Source organism: Leopardus geoffroyi, chromosome B4 (assembly GCF_018350155.1).
Source record: "Leopardus geoffroyi isolate Oge1 chromosome B4, O.geoffroyi_Oge1_pat1.0, whole genome shotgun sequence".
Taxonomy (NCBI): domain Eukaryota; kingdom Metazoa; phylum Chordata; class Mammalia; order Carnivora; family Felidae; genus Leopardus; species Leopardus geoffroyi.
This window is the reverse complement of record NC_059341.1, coordinates 11088669-11109645: the sequence shown is the minus strand read 5'-3', so window position 1 is coordinate 11109645 and position 20977 is coordinate 11088669. Positions and strand designations below refer to the sequence as shown.

Sequence of the window (20977 nt, the reverse complement as noted above, 5' to 3'; positions counted from 1 at the left end):
AAGCTTTTAAAAAACATATCACAAAGCAAAGGGGGGAAAGTTACCAAAAGGAGGCCTACCTTTGGTTAGAATCCATTATTCTAATATCCTATCTGCACAATAAATCAAAAGAACCGTCACAGCATGTTAAGATAAAAAAGAAAAGCAGAACACAAAATTAGATCTCTGAGGAGGCAAAAGAGGACAATTAAACGCAACGTGATTCTACTCAGTCGTATGACCACATGGGTGGATCTAGAGGGTACGATGCTAAGTGAAACGAGTCAGACAGAGATGGACAAAAACTATATGATTGTGCTTAAGAGAAACAAAAAGACAAACAAAAGTGGAAACAGACCCATAAACACAGAGAACAAACTGGTGATTGTGGAGGGAGGAGGAGCGGGGAATGGGCAAAATGGGTGGAAGAGTGTGGGAAGTACAGACTTCCAGCCATGGAATGAGTAAGTCACAGGGATGGAAGGTACAGCATAGGGAGCATCATCAATGATATTGTAATAGCGTTGTTAGGTGACAGATGGTAGCTACACTTGTGAGCGATGCATAGCACAAATACACCTGTCAAACCACTATGTTGTACACCTGAAACTAACACAACTTTGTGTGTCAACTATACTTCAATTTAAAAAATAATAAAATAGGGGCACCTGGGTGGCTCAGTCGGTTGTGTCTGATTCTTGATTGCAGCTCAGGTCATGATCTCACCATTTGTGGGAATTTTACCCTTTAAGCTAGTAGCGTCTAGCTTCTGCTCTCACTGCTCCACTAAAATAGCTGTACGTGAAGTCAACTCTTGACTTTCCAGTGGCTAAATCCAATGACCATGTTATTCTTCCTCATATTTGACTTCTTTCTTCTTCAGGTCACGACACAGTGACTCCTTGTTCTCCTCCTCCTCTGGATGCTCTCTAGGGAAATACTTTTCCCCTGCCAGCCCCTTAGAAGCTGTTTTTCTCAGGACCCTATCCCTTGGCTCTCTTCCCATTCTGCTCTCTCCCAGGGAGATTTTCCCACCCTTGTGGTTTCAATCACTTCACCCTGATGATGTCCAAACCTATATCTCAAGATCAGATTCCTTCATTAAGTCCAGACATACATATCTAATTGCCTTTCTGTAATGGACAGAAACTTGTATGTTATTCAGCCACCTCAAAGTCAAATGTTCAAAACTGAATCCATCAGCTTTCCTTACCAAACCTGTTCCCCCTCTTTATATTTGGGTGAGTATCACCATCATATAGCAATTGTCCAAGTCAGGAAGCCAGGAGATAAGCGAGACTAGTCTTCCTCACTCCCTCCATCTACCGCTAAGTCCCATAGCTGTTGTTTGGTAAATGTTCTCAAATCTGGTCCTATCTTCTGTCTGCACTGCTATTGCCCTCATTCAGGTCCATATGATTTCCTGCTTAGACTATTGAGAAGCCTCCTTAGAAATTGTCCTATTATGGGGCACCTGGGTGGCTCAGTCAGTTGAGTGTCTAACTTTGGCTCGGATCATGATCTCATGGTTCGTGGGTTCAAGTCCCATGTCAGGATTTGTGCTGACAGCACAGAGCCTGCTTTGGATTCTCTGTCTCCCTCTCTCTCTGCCCCTCCCCCATTCATGCTCTGTCTCTCTCTGTCTCAAAAATAAATAAACATTGAAAAAAATGTTTTAAAGAAAAAAAGAAATTGTCCTATTATACCTCAATAAAGCTGGGTGGATACACCATCTGAAGGTCTCATCCATCTTCAGCTTCCAAAGTACCATGGGGAGGGTTCTTTCTGATACAAAAATCTGATCACCTGTTCAAAATTCCTCCATGGTTTCCTACTTACATAACATTCCGAGTCTTTCACAAGGTGGGGAGTCTGGCCAGTCTCCTCTTCCTGACTCCTGTTTCCACTTTGCAACTTAACCTCCAGTCACATGAAGCTATTTGTAGTTCCTGTCTTCTCACTTCACAGGCTTTGCAGGTATTATGGTGTCCACCTGGAATGTTCTCTCTATAGGCATCAGACTAGGCAACTCCTTATGTCCTTCCAGGCCCAGTTCAAATCTGGCTTCCCCTCCCAAGGCTTTCCTGACTTCCCAAGTAGATTCTCTGCACCTTCTCCTAAGCATTCATTGTCATTTGTACTCACGTATACACATATATACTTTCATTTCTTGGATTTATTAATCCTTTTATTTACTCCAAAACATACTTGAGATGGCTCATAAATATATATGATGTACAATGTGATGATGTAAATGTACATAGAAAGAAGATAAATATTGAGACACAGAATAAAGGGGAAAGACAGCCTAGTGGCTTACAGTCACCAGAGGTCAGTGGCCTCCACCTCTTCCTGGGAGCCATTACTGACAGAAGAATGTGGCTCAATTGCAGAATTCACGGTACACACACCATAGAGACAAACCACTGCTCAGTCAACTCAGTCAGTACCAGGAGCAGTACCAAGAGCAAGCAGCAGTTCCTCCCAGGGTCCTTCCTATAAAGGACATGGTTTTAATAGAGAAAAAAACGGAGGGTTGCTGGAGGGGTTGTGGGAGAGGGGATGGGCTAAATGGGTAAGGGGCATTAAGGCATCTACTCCTGAAATCATTGCTTCACTGTATACTAACTAATTTGGATGTAAATTTTAAAAAATAAAAAATAAAGTTAAATTATAAAAAAATAAATTCAAAAAAAGAAACAAAAGAAATGAACAAATAGAAAAAGACACACACAAAAACAGACTATTAAAGAAGAAACTAGTGGTAACCAGTTTTTACCACTTGTAAAAACTGGTTTTACCGGTGGGGCATGGTTTTACCAGTGGGGGATGCGTGAAGTAGGTGAAGGGAATTAAGAGTACGCTGATCTAAGATTAGTTGGCCATACATTTGTGGGTCCACTTCTGGAGTCTCTATTCTATTCCATTGGTCTATGTGTCTGTTTTTGTGCCAATACCATGCTGTCTTGATGATTACAGCTTTGTAGTAGAGGCTAAAGTCTGGGATTGTGATGCCTCCTGCTTTGGTTTCCTTCTTCAATATTTCTTTGGCTATTCGGGGTTGTTTGTGGTTCCATACAAATTTTAGGATTGCTTGTTCTAGCTTCAAGAAGAATGCTGGTGCGATTTTGATTGGGATTGCATTGAATGTGTAGATTGCTTTGGGTAGTACTGACATTTTAACAATATTTATTCTTCCAATCCATGAGCACGGAATGTTTTTCCATTTCTTTTCTTCAATTTCCTTCATAAGTTTTCTATAGTTTTCAGCATACAGATCTTTTACATCTTTGGTTAGGTTTATTCCTAGGTATTTTATGATTCTTGGTGAAATTGTGAATGGGATCAGTTTCTTTATTTCTCTTTCTGTTGCTTCATTATTGGTGTATAAAAATGCAACCGATTTCTGTACATTAATTTTGTATCCTGCGACTTTGCTGAATTCATGTATCAGTTCTAACAGACTTTTGGTGGAGTCTGTCAGGTTTGCATGTAGAGTATCACGTCGTCTGCAAACAGCGAAAGTTTGACTTCATCTTTGCCAATTTTGAGGCCTTTGATTCCTTTTGTTGTCTGATCGCTGATGCTAGCACTTCCAACACCATGTTAAACAACAGCGGTGAGAGTGGACATCCCTGTTGTGTTCCTGATCTCAGGGGGAAAGCTCTCAGTTTTTCCCCATTGAGGATGATATTAGCTGTCGGCTTTTCATAAACGGCTTTTATGATGTTTAAGTATTTTCTTTCTATCCCGACTTTCTCAACGGTTTTTATTAAGAAAGGATGCTGTATTTTGTCAAATGCTTTTTCTGCATCTATAGACAGAATCATACGGTTCTTATTTTTTCTTTTATTAATGTCATGTATCATATTAATTGATTTGCAAAAGAATATCCAATGGAAAAAAGACAGTCTCTTTAACAAATGGTGCTGGGAGAACTGGACAGCAACATGCAGAAGGATGAAACTAGACCACTTTCTTACACCATTCACAAAAACAAACTCAAAATGGATGAAGGACCTGAATGTGAGACAGGAAACCATCAAAACCCTAGAGGAGAAAGCAGGAAAAAACCTCTCTGACCTCAGCTGCAGCATTTTCTTACTTGACACATCTCCAAAGGCAAGAGAATTAAAAGCAAAAATGAACTACTGGGACCTCATTAAGATAAAATGCTTCTGCACAGCAAAGGAAACAATCAACAATACTAAAAGGCAACCAAGGGAATGGGAAAAGATATTTGCAAATGACATATCGGACAAAGGGCTGCTATCCAAAATCTATAAAGAGCTCACCAAACTCCACACCCGAAAAACAAATAATCCAGTGAAGAAATGGGCAGAACACATGAATAGACACTACTCTAAAGAAGACATCCAGATGGCCAACAGGCACATGAAAAGATGCTCAACGTCACTCCTCATCAGGGAAATACAAATCAAAACCACACTCAGATACCACCTCACGCCAGTCAGAGTGGCCAAAATGAACAAATCAGGAGACTATAGACGCTGGCGAGGACGTGGAGAAACAGGAACCCTCTTGCACTGTTGGTGGGAATGCAAACTGGTACAGCTGCTCTGGAATAGCACTGCTAGGAATTTACCCAAGGGATCCAGGAGTGCTGATGCATAGGGGCACTTGTACCCCAAAGTTTCTAGCAGCACTTTCAACAAAAACCAAATTATGGAAAGAGCCTAAATGTCCATCAACTGACGAATGGATATAGAAGATGTGGTTTATATATATAACAGAATACTACTTGGCAATGAGAAAGAATGAAATCTGGCCATTTGTAACAATGTGATGGAACAGGGAGGGTATTATGCTAAGTGAAATAAGTCAGGCAGAGAAAGACCGATACCATATGTTTTCATTCATATGTAGATCCTGAGAAACTTAATACAAGACCATGGGGGAGGGGAAGGGGGAAACAAAAGTTACAGAGAGGGAAGGAGGCAAACCATAAGAGACTCTTAAAAACTGAGAACTGAGGGTTGATGGGGGGTAGGGGAGAGAGGAAAGTGGGTGATGGGCATCGAGGAGGGCACCTGTTGGGATGATCACTGGGTATTGTATGGACACCAATTTGACAATAAATTATATTTAATAATAAAAAAAGATACACTAGATGAGCACTGGGTGATGTATGAAAGTGTTGAATCCCTATATTGTACACCTGAAACTAATAAAACACCATGTTAACGATACTGGAATTTTTTTTAATTTTTTAATGTTTTTATTTATTTTTGAGAGAGAGAGCAGGGAAGGGGCAGAGAGAGAATGGGAGTCACAGAATCTGAAGCAGCCTCCAGGCTCTGAGCTGTCAGCACAGAGCCTGATGCAGGCTCGAACTCCTGAACTGCGAGATAATGATCTGAGCTGAAGTCGGACACCCAACCAACCGAGCCACCCAGGTGCCCCTAAATTTTTTTTTAAAACGATTGAACCCGGGGCGCCTGGGTGGCGCAGTCGGTTAAGCGTCCGACTTCAGCCAGGTCACGATCTCGCGGTCCGTGAGTTCGAGCCCCGCGTCGGGCTCTGAGCTGATGGCTCAGAGCCTGGAGCCTGTTTCCGATTCTGTGTCTCCCTCTCTCTCTGCCCCTCCCCCGTTCATGCTCTGTCTCTCTCTGTCCCAAAAATAAACAAACGTTGAAAAAAAAAAAAATTTAAAACGATTGAACCCAAAGTTGCTGACATCTGTTTCTAGCTGCTTTAAGAATCCTGTAACTATAATTATCAGCACCTGGGTTTTACAATCGACACTAAGACATCCTACCTCTAGAAACCCTTTCTGATTTGGGTCCATATGGTTCAGAGGGATATAGGTGTCATCGGTGTTCTGGCAAACAACCATGGCGTGCCTCTGACTAAAAGTTCCACGGCCGACATCTTGCCCACTCAGACGGACATTAAAACCTTAAGCAAGCAAGGAGGAAAAAACAAAAAAAACCAGATTCCCGTGAATAACCTAAGTATTAACAACACATGGTGATGCTGAATTCTTACACATCAGTTCATTCTGAGAATTTCCCTTAGCAATAGATTAACCACATTAAAATATACCTGTTCTGGGGCACCTGGGTGGCTCAGTCAGTTAAGTGTCCAACTTCGGCTTGGGTCATGACCTCACAGTTCATGGATTCAAGCCCCAAGTGGGGCTCTGTGCTGAAAGCTGGGAGCCTGAAGCCTGCTTCAGATTCTGTGTCTCCCTTTCTCTCTCTGCCCCTCCCCTACTCACACTGTCTCTCTCTCTCTCAAAAATAATAAACATTAAAAAAAATTATAAAAAAATAAAATATGTCTGCCCTATATTCAAAAGTCTGTGTAAGGCAAGATCACACAAGAATGGAGAGTCATTGCTTGCCCTACAATGTTTGGAGGAAAATATCTTTCCAATTTATCCGGCACAGGGCCCTTTGTTTCCTAGCAAGAAATGTTCTATAGTCTATTCTTTGATGAAGGTCACCAACACGACTTATCCTGAAGATTAAATAATATTGTCAAAGAAGAAAAGCTAACACATTTTAGAACCTCTCTAGTTACTGAAAACAATTGGAGATAGTTTTACTCAGAACTGCAGGGGTCACATACATCAAGTGTCATATAAAGCAATCCCTACCAGCTGTGCAACTAAACAGAAATGTCTTACCCTGAGTAAGTAATGAGCCCAAGGCAAGAGCTTCTGCTGTAGCCCAGTCTAATTTTGTTCCATCCATCACTTTCTCCAGTCTAGACTGCAAAAAACAGAAGCAGAGGGGAAAAAAAGACACTTTTAACAGTCTATACCCTTTTCCACACTGAGTTCACAAAATGTAATGCAACAACAGTATGGATCAAAATTATAATGTTATATTAAAACAGAAAGTGCAGAAGGGAAAGATGAGAGTAAGATAGCAACTATAGGTTTTCAAACAGGCAAAACTAGCAGGCACTCAGCTTAGTGGTTAAGCCTGTGCACAATGGAGAGGAGACGGCACCAGGGAGGGCACGCAGAGAACTGTGCTTGTAATATTCAATTTCTTCACCTGGATGGTAAGTACACAGATTATTTTAAGAATCTCTGTACCTATAATAAAAGCCTAGGGGTGCCTGGGTGGCTCAGTCGGTTAAGCGTCCGACTCTTGATTTCAGCTCAGGTCATGATCTCACGGTTGTGAGATCAAGTCCCAAGTGGGGTCCTGCACTGACAGCAAGAAGCCTGCTTTGGATTCTCTCTCTTTCACTCTCTCTCTGACGCTCCCCTGCTGGCTTGCTCACGCTCTCTCTCTCTCTCTCTCTCTCCCCCAAAATAAATAAATAAGCATTTAAAATAAATAAAAAAACTGGAAATGAAGTAAGCATCTCAAAATCATTCAGAGGACAAAGTGCCTCTATCCAAGTTTAAGAAAGACGAAGGCCTTTGACTTTTGCTCCCTCACTTTGAGCATGCAGAATCCCACGTTCCAGGAAATTCCCGAGTCCTAGGCAAACCAAAGTTTCAATCTATCTTTAACGTGAGACAATATGTAAGAAACATCAACGTGTGTAAGGGCAAATGGTTGCCTTTGGGGGTATATTTGTTGATGTGTACTTATTTTTATTCAAGCTGGCCCCCAAAATGAAAGTGTTTTCTGCTCACTAATCAGAGAAATCAAAACAGGTATTTCTGTCCTCTATTTTTGATAATGTGCATGTAGTGCATGTACATGTATTAAACATGTATGAATGAGTAAGTAAATCGAGGAAAATGAGAAGTAGACAAAACCTGAATGGACTATCAGTACCAGAACCTGTTTGTGTATACAAAGGAAAGAAGAGAGAAAAGAGCACAAGTAGACAAATCTGACTTAAGAGAGCATCACTACCAAAACATCACTAGAACCTAGTGGCATGCAATAAATGTCAAATTCATTAGCTGAACCGAAAAGACCAGATCAACACCAATTTCTTTGCTGCACAAGACAAACAAACAACAACCGGAAATTACAATGCTCCCTACCTGAACGTACATCTTCAGAAGGTGACTGTGCATGTGGAGTCCCTCCGGCACTTCCACGGACTTCCCACCAATAAATCGCAGGAGGTCTAGGGGCACACCAGTGTTCCAGGTTGTAATGGAAGCCTCCGGCTGGACCAGGCCCTGCCAGTGAGCCTGCAGGTTGGTGGCCGAGGGGCTATAGTGGGCCATGTTAGTTAAATGGTCATTTAACTTTGCATAGTAGGAGGTTTTGATATCCGACACCTCTTCCTCGGTCATGAGTCCGTTGGAAATAAGGTGCTCTGCATAGGTGTCTGGGATGCTCTTCCGGGCTCTGTCCAAGAGAGAGGAGAGAAAAGTCAATCGGGTTTGTAAAAACCAAAGCGTGACAGATACACTAGTTGTCCAAGGTATCACAGAGCCACGTCACTATAAAAAGGCACACAGGAAATGTTCAGGAACTGGATAGAAGGGGTGGTTGTACTACATTGTCAATGTACTAAATGCCTCTGAATTGTTCACTTTAAAATGATCCATTTTATGGGCCACCTGGGTGGTTCGGTCGGTTAAGCATCCGACTTCAGCTCAGGTCATGATCTCACGGTTCGTGAGTTCAAGCCCCACGTCAGGCTCTGGGCTGACAGCTCAGAGCCTGGAACCTGCTTCAGATTCTGTGTCTCCCCTACTCTCTGCCCCTCCCCCACTTGTGCTCTGTCTCTCAAAAATAAAAAAATGTAAAATAAACAAATAAATAAAATAAAAATAAAATGATCCATTTTAGGGGTTCCTGGGTGGCTCAGTCAGTTAAGTGTTCAACTTCAGCTCAGGTCATGATCCAGCTCGATGAATTTGAGCCCCGCGTCAGGCTCTGTGCTGACAGCATGGAGCCTGGAATCTGCTTCGGATTCTGTGTCTCCCTCTCTCTGTCCCTCCCCTGCTCATGCTCTGTCTCTGTCTTTCAAAAAATAAATGAACATTAGAAAATTTAAAATAAATAAAATAAAAAATAAAATGATCCATTTTATGTTATGTACCTTTCACTCCAATGCATTATTTTTTTTTAAGGCAATGGTGAGTAACAACTTCTTGCAGGCAAGCAAAAAAATAAGATTCATCTTTATAAGCTTTTATCTACATCAAGGTAGAAATAATTAGTAGAGTTTTTCTATGAATTGGTACATTCTGGAAAGTTATTTACAAGACTGACCTACATTGTCTTACCACTTTATTTCAAACAGTATTGAACTCAAAGTCACCAACATCTGTTTCAGGTGGCTTTAATAATCCGGAAACTATAATAATCAGTATCTCCATTTTACAACAATAATAATGCCAATCTATGCTCAAGTAATACTTTAAACAACAAATCTTGCTCACATATTTTATCATATTTAATCATGACGAAAGTGACAGATGGACTGGATAGATTTTTTTTTTTTTTTTTAAATGGGGCCTTGAGCCACATCTGGTCACTCAGCAGCTAAATTCAAAGCTAAACAGAGAACCCAGATTTGTTCTTCCAAGAGCAGGGTGCTACCTCTGACCAGAAAGACCTATGAAGAGTCACCAAATTTCTTTCTCTACTTTAATTTATATCTATGAGGAAATAAAGTGGGGGAGGGGGTTCTATTGTACTTTCTAGTATCAAAAAAGTAAATTCCAAAGGAACACGTTCCCCTCCATCTCATTAACTTTCTGTCTCAATGCTGTCCAAGAGAAATGCAGAGCCAGCCAACATGTAATTAAAAATCTCTTAGTGGTCGTGTTAGAAAAGGTTAAAATTAAACAGGTGGAATGAATTTTAATGACATATTTAATTCAGTTTCCTCAAAATATAGTCACTTTAATACTTTATCAACATAAAAATTCTTATTGAGATAGTTTACATTCTTTTTTTTCAAGGTCTTTGGAATCTGGTGTGTTCATTACACTCACAACCCATCTCCAGCAGGAATGGCCACATTTCAAGTGTTCAGTAGCCATGTATGGTAGTGGCTTCCATATTGGACAGCAGAGTTCTCTAGGTTCCTTAAAATCCATCATGTTGCCTCTTGCTGAGGCACCACGTGAATCACAGAGGATCTATTTCTGATCCTGTCAGTGACAAACTAAGTAGCTTCGGGCTAAGGGCTCTGCCCCAGTCTTCCTACCTCAGTGAGATTGGTAAGTTGCCTTCATTTATTCATAGAGTAAACGTGTGGAGTTTGAAGACTCTGGGGAGCTTTCCTGGGATCCGTAGGATGATCATCCCAGTTTGCTCAGGACTACCCCAGTTTCATTCCTGAAAGTTTCATGTCCCAGGCAACCCAGGGAGTTGGTCGCCCTACTTCAGAGTGTCTAATAAAAATAATTTTAAAAAATGCAAGCCCTATGGGAGTAAGGGGATCTTCAACAAAGATTTACAATTATACCTGATGATTTTGTACATGACTGGATTTGTGAAGAAGGGCTCATCCAGCTCATTGTGGCCCCACTGCCTGTAGCATAACAAGTCAACAATCACATCCTTCCGGAACTGGCGCTGGTATTCAAAAGCCAGTTGTGTGGCCCGAACCACTTCTTCTGGGCTGTCTCCATTGACATGGATGATGGCACAGCCCACAAGCTTCCCTGAGGCAGAGAAGACAGATGAAGCTGGCTAGCCAACCCCAATGGACATTAGCCCACCTCCAAGTCCTCTTGCCTGCGTGGGGAGGCAGCCCACATACTCAGAGATGATTTGGCTGGGCTGTTAAGAACCCACACTTTGGAGTCCAGCTGATAGGAAAGAGGTCATGTCCTAGCTCTGTGACTCACTCTGTGACCTTAGTAAAGTTATGAATCTCAGTTTTCTCATCTATAAAACTGGGATAATAGCTCCTATACCTCCTGGTGATGTTGTAAAGATTCCGAGTTACTGCATATAAAGTGCTGAAGAGTGCCTGGTATGTAACAACTACTATTTATTTTGTTACTGTCATTGTTACTGTATCTTTCCTCCTGAGATAAAAGGGTCATTAAAGGACGAATCCTAAAAAAAAAATTGATTTTCTTCAAAGAAAAGCCCTAGAATGTGCTTCCAGTATCTTTGTCAAACTAATCACAAAACATTCACATAGATAGCTCCAAAAGGCATCCAGGCCAGGGGCTGGGTGCAAAAACGCAATAGTTCCTACCATCTAACAATTCAGGTAACTCTGTGAATTGGGGGATGGGTTTTAAAAAAAGCCTTGCCTTTCTCTTAATATTGCTAATTTCCAGAGTAGAACAAGTCAACTTTGCTTCTTTGTATCTGATTTCTAACCAAGACCCCTTAGCCAAATTCAATACCATTCTTGACTAAGGTCTTGGGCACCCTGGATCTGAATCTCCTAAAGATGAGTACCCTGGTGTTGTACTAATTGTGTTGATCTTTGGTTTCCATGACAGCATTCAACTGGATATCTGGGCAATTTGAGATGGCACCCTTTGTGTTTCCCTCTTGTTTCACCTCTTCGGATTCAAAGGTCACACTCAGATTTTAAAGGAATATGGATACCACTGTTGGTGACTACTAACCATACCTGACCCCAAATTTAAAACGGGGTAACCAGGGAGGCTTACTGTTCCTAGTGAACTAGATGTTTTTTTAGAGATGCCTCCCTACATCACATACCGATATCACTGCAGTATAAGGAAGACCTTCCTCTTTCTGCAGGAGTGGTGTAACCCAGCTGGTTATTGACAATCAGATGGACACTCCCACCAATTCTGAAATGTGGGAGATTAGACAGCGTAAATGTTTCGGGAACAATCCCCTGACCACAGAAAGAAGCATCACCGTGAACCTAAATCATAGAGGAGAAAACAAGAAAATGAACATAAGAGGTGGAGAAATTTATGTATCCAGTTTGGAATAAATTGTTTTCAAATAATAACAGGAATAAAAACAACCACGCTCTCACTGCTCTCCTGCCCTCCTAAAAATCTGCTGGTTCCGTACAGGACTTTCTAGGATGGTTAGGCTGATCTCAAGTTGGTTTCAAAGCCCCTTTACCTCTTGTGGCCACCGCCAATTGATCTATTCTTTCACCCCCACATTGTCACTCGCATGCATCACTTCTAATATACCTATCAACATTCGAGAACATCCAGCAGCACCACAGAAGGAAGGACTATCAGCAGTACTGAAGGAAAATCAGCTCCAGTACAGTTTTCATGAAAACAGCTTGCAAGACATGACGAACAGTGCATGGCTTTGAACTCTCTCTCTCTTCCCCAATCATCCTGCCCCTGAAAAGAGACGGTGCGCAGCTCACATCACCTAATCCCCACTGGCTGTGTTGGCCACACCGTGAACACAAAGAGGTGGGGGGAGGGAGATACGACAGCAAAGACAGGAGGCATGGGGGAAAGTATATCACAGGTAATTGAAAGGATGCTTTGAGGAAACAACAAAATACTATCACACAACATCTGAAATGTGCTATTCTCCCAGCACATCTGAAGTCTGTTAGATCACAACATCATCACAAAACCTGATAGATGGAAAGTAGTAGATAAAAGGGGAGATCATTTTCACAGAAGTTGAAAGCAAATAACAAGGGAATTATAGATCTTAGAAGATCTTAGAAGAAGATATGAGTTCTACTGACTTCAGGCTACAAGGTGATTATCTGTGACATCAACATGTTACACACCTTAAATTGACATAATGCTATTGTCAAATATATTGCAATAAAAAAATAAATAAAAGTCTAGTATCATAAACTGTCAAAATGCTGAACTAAAGAATAAAAGTAGTGCCTGGGTGGCTCAATCGGTTAAGTGTCTGACTTTGGCTCAGGTCATGATCTCACAGTTTGTGAGTTCAAGCCCTGCATCAGGCTCTGCACTGACAGCTTGGAGCCTGCTTCAGATTCTGTGTCTCCCTCTTCTTCTGCCCCTTCTCCGCTTGTACTCTGTCTCTCTCTCTGTCTCTCTCTCTCTAAAAAATAAACAAACATTTAAGAATAAGTAATCTGGGGGCCCCAGGTGGCTCAGTCGCTTGAGCATCTGTTTTTTTTTTTTTGTTACTTTTTTAAAGTTTATTTATTTATTTTGAGAGAGAGGGAGAGAGAGAGAGAGAGAGACAGCATGAGTGGGGGAGGGGCAGAGAAAGAGAATCCCAAGCAGGCTCCACACTGTTAGCACAGAGCCTGATGCAGGGCTCAAACTCACGAAACTATGAGATCATGACCTGAGCCCAAAACCAAGAATCAGACGCTTAACTGACTGAGCCACCCAGGCACCCCTAGCATCCAACTCTTGATTTTGGCTCCGGTCATGATCCCAGGGTCAGGTTCCTCCCTGAGCGTGGAGAATGCTTAAGATTCTCTCTCTCTCTCTCTCTCTCTCTCTCTCTCCCTCTGCCCCTCTCTCCTGCTCGCACTGTCTCTCTCACTCTCTCTAAAATAAAATAATTAATAATAATAAATAAAATAATATGATATGTCCTAACTGAAGGTAACCACTGGGCTCTAATAAGAATAGAAGTAAAAGACCTAAATATAAATGAAGAAAGAATACTTCGAAGTACATTTTTTAAAAGGACATTGACAATGTCCTTAAAATAGTCATTTTTTTTAAATGTAAGTAGAATATTTTGGCTAAGAAAGGAAGCACTCCTTGGCTTTAGTGAAATTTCCAGGTCCCGCCTTCGTTTGGCTAGGGTGTATAGGGATGACTCCCATTTTGGAGTTATCTATACCTACTAATAACACACCCTTCCATTATCTCCACAGCATTAATCCCCTCAACAACCAGGTGGGGGCCAGGTAAGGAAGTCACTACTGTCCTTTTTACAGAGGAGGAAACCAAGGCTCACAAAGAGTGTATACTTCACATTGGACTAGACCCTGGGCCTTCTGTGTTTTTTCTACTTATGTCTCCACCCCTCCAAGCCTTTCTCCTGGATCAAGGAAGTTGTTATGTCCATGTTCTCATTTAATTCTCAGACCACGATGAGGAATATAACACACTCGCATTTTTCTATGAGATTCAGAGAACTACCATAACAGAACCAACCACACCAAGCCAGAAAGCAGCAAAGCCAGTATTTGAACTCATCTTCTTGGTTCCACAGTCTTTGCCTCTTCTATACCACGCTACACTGTCAAGTCCAACCACAAGGGCCAGGGGCTCCTGGCATCTGAGCACTCCTCCTTGCGCATGGGATTTCTTGGGGGTAATGATATAAGAGGAGTTCACTGGGGTGCCTGGGCGGCCCAATCAGTTAAGTGTCTGACTCTTGATTTTGGCTCAGGATGTGATCTCATGGTCTTGAGGTGGATCCTTGAGTTGGGCTCCCAGCTGAGCGTGGTGTCTGCTTGGGACTCCCTCTCTCTCTTTTTTCTTCTCTCTCTCCCTCTGCCCCTCCCCTGCTCACCTGCGCATGCGCTCTCTCTCTCTTTCTCTCTCGCTCTCTCTCTCAGAAAAAAAGAAAAAAGGAAAGAATTTCAGTAAAGCAAGGAAGATGTGTACTTCTTCTGCTCCTTTACAAAAATGTTACACTAGAGACATCAATAAGAACATAACATCTGGTGTCAACTATACTCAAAGAAAAAAATTTTTAGGGGTACCTAGGTGGCTCAGTCACCTTGATTCTGCCTCAAGTCATGATCTCACAGTTGTGAGATCTAGTCCCAAGCTGGCCATGGAGCCTGCTTAAGATTCTCTCTCCCCCTCTCTCTGCCCCTCCTCTGCTCACCCATGCACTCACACACATTCTCTCTCTCTCTCTCTCTCTCTCTCAAAAAAAAAAAAAAATTTTTTTTTAAAGTAACATAACATCTGCTCATAACTTGCATCATTTTATCCTGGTCTTTGGATTCACGGCACTAAGGCACACAGGTATCATCTGTTAATTTTATTTTCTTCTTAAATCAGAAGAGAAACCACTCCACTATGCTGCATATAGCTTTTTGGGAGTGAGGGTCCATAAACACAAACAAATGCTGGATGAGGTAGAAGCTACATAGCCAAAGATGGCAAGGGGGTTTGGACACACACAGATCACAGATGACAATCTACTTTCACCAGGTTTGGGACCAAAATAAACAGAAGAGGTCAGGCAGAAAAAGTAGCATCCAGAATCTCACCCACCATGATTTTATAGGCTCCAAATTTAGAGTTCCCACAAGAAGTCAGCACAGCAGGACATGTACAGACACAGCAGGGCAAGTGATTTGGGAACACAAAGTAGACAAAAGAGGGAAGTTTCCTATCACTTTGAAGAAAATGTTGGGGTGCCAGCATGGCTCAGTCAGTTAAGTGTCTGACTTTGGCTCAGGGTGCAATCTCGCGGTCTGTGAGTTTGAGCCCCGCGTTGGGCTCTATGATGACAGCTTGGAGCCTGGAGCCTGCTTTGAATACTGTCTCCCTCTCTCTGTGCCCCTCCCACACCCTCTCTCTCTCTTTCTCAAAAATAAATAAAGTGTCATCTTCATCTCTTGTTTCTGAAGTCCATGTTAAGACTTGCTAATGTGAATGACTAAAATATTTTACAGTATCGTGAATTAAGTCGAGCAAAAGGTAAAGAGAATGGCCAACAATGTAAGATTTCCATTTTGAAAAACTATGTCATTGTCAAATGCAATGCTGCATACCCCCAATTTACTTACTACAAGTTTCTGGCCCATGAAAAATTAACATGAATAAGATAAAGTTGTTATTTGTATATGCAGCCAAATATTCTCCTGCCTTACAGATGTACCTATTTCTATAGGGTTTAGAGACTCAGCCACTGATACCGAGAATTAATTACTGCCCGGTAGTTAAAGGTTCATATTTAAATGAATACTCATAGGGGAAAAAAAAATGTGATCCACAGTCTGAACATCTAGGCTGTCAGGTTACAAAAAACTAAAGCAAGAGCCACACTAATGAGATGTATGGGTTGCCTTAATGCCAAAGACCTTCATTTTAAAACAAACAAGCAAGCTAACAAACTAAATCCAGACTCTTATAGCCTTGGTACATATATGGATACTATGTAGTTTCCTAGAGGGCCATATTTTCAGAGAAGTTCTGACATCTGTCCTCTGAAAAGCATCAGGGATACTAGTCAATACCTCCCAAAATAACTCATAAGAGAGAAATAAACACAGTGAAATCTCAGTCTAAAGTCAGTTGCCTTGAGATGAGACCTCATATCTGCTGTTAATTTTAAAAACAAGCCCGGAATCTTCTTTTACCAAAAGTTCATCTCAATTTCATCTTGGATGTCTACCATCTCCTTTCAGAACTACCAACCTGGGCTTCCCTTCTTCCCGGTCTCCCCACCCTCTGGCCTCACTTCCTGAAGCTACAAGTACCTGTAAGCAAATGACTTTGTCCCCAGGCTGAGCCGAACTGTCTGGAGAGTAGTCCCCGTCCTGTCTAGACTGCTGCCTTCCCCGAGTCTTCCCGACAGCCACGGGGTTGACAGCTTCCAGGTGCGAGGGGTTTGGCAGCATGGTCACATGGAGGGGATGGTGCGCGCCGAAGTCCAGGTCAACCGAGGAGGTCAAGTGAGATAGGACATCACCGGTGGCTGAAACATCTTCTGGAAATTCACTTAAGCCTCGCATTTTACGGAACATCAGCTATTATGAATAAACATACAAGAAAAAAAATGTCTTTTATAACAATGGACAGCAGGGAAGAGATGGCTAGTTTAAATCATACAATTAAAAAATAATTAAAAAAATACTTTGCTGTACATGCTTGTGTAAGTATTATTACCATGTATTAAACAAACTTTTAACTGCTCAAATGCACAGAACTATTTGAAGATCTTCATAATCAAATGAAGTACCAACAGTTTTTGCTTTGGTTTGCTTTATTTTTTTTAATTCTTGTTACTTATTTTTGAGCGAGCACAAGCAGAAGAGGGGCAGAGAGGGGGACAGAGGATCAGAAGCAGGCTCTGCACTGACAGCAGAAAGTGGGGTTTGAACTCAGGAACCGCGAGATCATGACCTGAAGTGAAGTCGGGCACCCAACCAACTGAGCCACCCAGGTGCCCCTATTTATTTATTTAGAGAGAAAGAGAGAGAGAGAGAGAGAGAGCAGGGGAAGGGCAGAGAGAGGGAGAGAGAGAGAATCCCAAGCGGGCTCCTCACCCAATCTCACAAACTGTGAGATCACACATGACCTGAGCCGAGATCAAGAGCCAAACACCTAACCGACTGAGTCACCCAGGCACCCCTGAAGTAACAACACTTTCAGAAGAGCCTAACATGACAGACGTGTAGATGATAAGTTAGACATGTAGACGATAAGCTAGGCAGTAAAATGTTAGATAGTAAGTCACCTCTACCTTGCCATAAGCAAAATAATTTTTTCTTGAATACACCTGTTAGAATATATTTTCCAAAAGAATTTTGTATGAATCTTGTTAAAGGTACACAGGAAAATGGCAGAATAGAACTTAATCCCATTTAGACACAAGATAACATGCACTGATCAGCTCAAATCACACCTAAAAAAACCTCTACTGTCTGATTCTCAAAGGACTTCTTTGCATACATTCTCTGACTTCATTTTCATAGTCTACCACAAGATACATGTTACTAACCATTTTAAAAATGCACAAGCTAAAAAAAAAAAAAAATGCACAAGCTAGGAGTTAAGATGGCAGAGGAGGAGGGTGACCCCAAGCTTGCCTCCTCCCTGGAATAGCTAGATAAATATGAAATTATTCTGAACGCCCAAGAAATCAACTAGAAGTTTTAGAGAACAAAGCTGCACATCTACAGACAGGAAAAAATGACCCATGGAATAATTCAAGCAAAAAATTTGAAAAGAAAAAAATTAAATATTTATGATTTTACATTTAATATTTATTTATTTTTGAGAGAGAGACAGACAGAGTGTGAGCAGGGCAGGTGCAGAGAGAGGAGACACAGAATCTGAAGCAGGCTCCAGGCTCCGAGCTGTCAGCACAGAGCCCAATGCAGGGCTCAAACTCCTGGACCGTGAAACCATGACCTGAGCTGAAGTCGGACATTCAACCGACTGAGCCACCCGGGTGCCCCTTTATGATTTTACATTTTAAAAAATGCACAAACAAGAGAAATTAACTAAATTGTTAAAGGTCCTTGGCCGCTAAGTAACAAAGCTGGGTCTCAAGCCAAGACAGTTACCAAAGACAACATGTTATTCGCAATTATCCAAATGGTTTGAGTGACCCAAAAGCTTCTTACTGACCAATTTACAAACAGGAACACCCATACTCACACAGTGTGGGTACATATGTGTTTCTCACAAATATGCTCATTTATAATGCAGCATCTTGGAGTCATTTTTTTGTGATATTTTTGGGAATGCAATTTTTGGTTTAGGGATTTCTGCATGTATTTAAGCACATCTGTCAATCACTTTATTTCGTCATCGTCTGCCTTTTCTAAAGTCTCCGTCTTTTAAAAGCAGGTTATCAATCTCTCAGCATCAGAAAAACTGAGGTATGAGTAGTAGTGGTAAAGCTGGGCCCCAAACATGGCGTCATGTATACTTTCCAATGATGTAATGATGACACATCCTTCCATGGGCTCCATTCACTTCATTAACTTTCACAGTCCCTTTAACACTTATAATTACTTTTACTCTTCTGGCCCAGATCAGTGCTGAGGTTGATCCACACACAATGGCCACAATCTCATTAAATTACAAGTCATTTTGATGTTCCTGGCCGTCAAATCTGCAATCCGGACTCACGAGTCTGTTTAGAGACTGATAGAGCAGCTGAGTCGGGCGAAAGAAGAACACCAAGATCCAGTTACCTACAGAACCACTCATGTGAGTGGTCTCCCAGGATGACAATAATACTAATGTATTATTAGTTTTAGTACAATATGTTAAGTATAAACTCTGCAAATAAATGGAAGGTAAAATTGACTCCTTGGAAGGTGAAATTGTAAATAATTGCACAGATCTTAATGTTTGAGCAATTTTTATTAAATTAGTAAAGCGTGCTTCAAAGAACAGAGATAATTTCAAAGAAATTATCTATTCATATCATCCTTGAGAAAACAAACTAACTTTTACTTTCCCTGAGAGAAGAAAGAATCCATATAAGACTACACAGAAAATCAACCCAAATACCATATCTATCAGCAGTGTTAGGTTCCATCAATTAATTAAGCTACCTCCTGGACCAACAGCTGAGATGTTTACTCAGGCTTCTAGAAGGAATTACTAGCATCATCGGTTCTATCCTGTTACAGTCAATTGTACATCATAGAAAGTACCTTACCTCCGGAGGGAATTGCAGAAGGCCTGTCAATAAATTAAGCCTCCCTCTATGGGGCATGCCAATAATAACATCAGTTATCCCACTGTAGGCTGCCATTTTCAGCAACTCATGGAAAAAGCCCATCATGCTTTCAGCTCCTTCGCCTCCATACCGCTTCACTGTAGCAAACTTGGTGGCCAAAAAGTGGTCAAACTCCTATGGAACATCATGTCAGACACATTTGTGGCAGGAAGATAGCCAACTACTTAGGTCAAAATCAGACACATTCGTGTGTATTGTAGGAAGACCCCACACTGCTTCAAGTGACCGCAGCCGTGCCGCTTCACAACACACCCCAGAGACAGATGTAACTAATCCAGAACGTGGCTGGAAAGCCTAAAGGACAGCAGGCAGCAGTCAGATTGCAGAGAAAACCACCCGAGTGGTGGAATAACTTACCCCAAGAGGGATCCTCTTGGAATGTGTTCCTCTAGAGTAGGGGCTGGGCCTTAGGGGTCTGCCCCTCCTAGCCCTTGAGTTCTAGTACCAGGCTCTATGGTACTATTTTGTCAAGGCCGCAAATGACCCAACTATCCAAATTACTGGGAATAGTTTCCTTGTCATCTTGACACGCCTGAGTCCTGATCATAGCCTTGACAGACTCAGGTCTATTAATCTGCACCAAGAGTCTCTTCCATGCATCGTTCTTTTTTTGATCACTCCAGGTCATAAAAAGAGAAGCAAGGTCTTAAGGGCTTTTCAGTCTTTTACAGAATGAATACGCAATTATATAAAAAGTATATATTTTGACTCAGTTGTTTGGGGTTCTACTTTTTCCTACTTAGAACAAAGTGGTGTGTGTTCTATTATCTAGTGTGTTGACACAACGAGGTAAATAGGGGTAAGTAAATGCTTTAATTCCCTCTCTTCAATATTGATATATCTTTGTAGAAAAAGAGCCATCCTATTCCATTGATGTTAGCTGGTACTTTTATACCTGAGATTCAAGCATTAGTTTTGACAGATGTTTTCGCTCTTCTGTGGTAAAGGTCTCTTTTTTCAGTTCCTCAAACCGTTTGGCAAACCAGTCTTTCTCCTCCTGGCTCTCAAGTTGGGAGGTTTCAATAGAAATTTGCCCACAGTAGATTTGGTTGAGATAGGCTAATATTTCCTCAAGAGAGGCCTCCTCCTTCCCCATGTTCAACAATCCTACAAAAATGAAATCATAGGGATCGTTTTAAAAAGCAATCAACCATGTAATTAATTATAGAACATACCAAAATAATTATTTCAATTTAGAGCATTTTGTTTTGGATAAGTTGGGTCATCATCAATGGCTACCTAGATTTTTCTAAAGACAAAACTAAAAATAGGGTCAAAGGCCACAAAATAGTTAGACTAGGAGAGAGAATATCAGTCTTTCTCCACAAGGACAGAGCCATGCCGCTTAATGCCAAATTTTGATTCTATTGTAATTTCAAACTAAAAATGGAAAGTTAACACTCAACTGCTTTATAGCTACAGATCAGATATTCTACCTTTATCTGAAATATCTCCCCAAATGTTTAACTCTTATATTAATACCTACAAAGTAATGTCTACCATTGAACAGTTGGCCTAAATGTTATTAATATTGATAGCAAAGCAACATTTTAAGGTAAAGGGAAATCTACCTGAACCTTGGTCAACAAAAGGAGAGCACTGTAAGTGTATCAATAGCTCAGCACCAAATCAATGATCAGTCATTTGCCTTAACCTACAACGTGAGTTTTTTTAATTTTTTTTTCTTTTTCAACGTTTATTTATTTTTGGGACAGAGAGAGACA

The 20977-nt window shown here is 41.3% G+C and overlaps 1 protein-coding gene across 4 annotated transcripts in view; it reads right to left on the bottom strand.

Annotated features, from left to right (window-relative positions):
* Nucleotides 1–20977, bottom strand: part of DHTKD1 (dehydrogenase E1 and transketolase domain containing 1) — a 52370-nt gene that overhangs the window by 11572 nt on the left and 19821 nt on the right. For 3 of the 4 annotated variants that reach the window (XM_045462940.1, XM_045462941.1, XM_045462943.1), the window contains 8 exons: nucleotides 20149–20360; nucleotides 19173–19367; nucleotides 16252–16521; nucleotides 11574–11745; nucleotides 10351–10549; nucleotides 7961–8273; nucleotides 6632–6716; nucleotides 5759–5898 (listed from right to left, as the gene is read on the bottom strand). In XM_045462940.1, the coding sequence (XP_045318896.1) occupies nucleotides 5759–5898; nucleotides 6632–6716; nucleotides 7961–8273; nucleotides 10351–10549; nucleotides 11574–11745; nucleotides 16252–16521; nucleotides 19173–19367; nucleotides 20149–20360 (1586 nt within the window). The remainder of the gene's footprint in view (nucleotides 1–5758; nucleotides 5899–6631; nucleotides 6717–7960; nucleotides 8274–10350; nucleotides 10550–11573; nucleotides 11746–16251; nucleotides 16522–19172; nucleotides 19368–20148; nucleotides 20361–20977) is intronic. The other variant, XM_045462942.1, reaches the window with a different exon arrangement.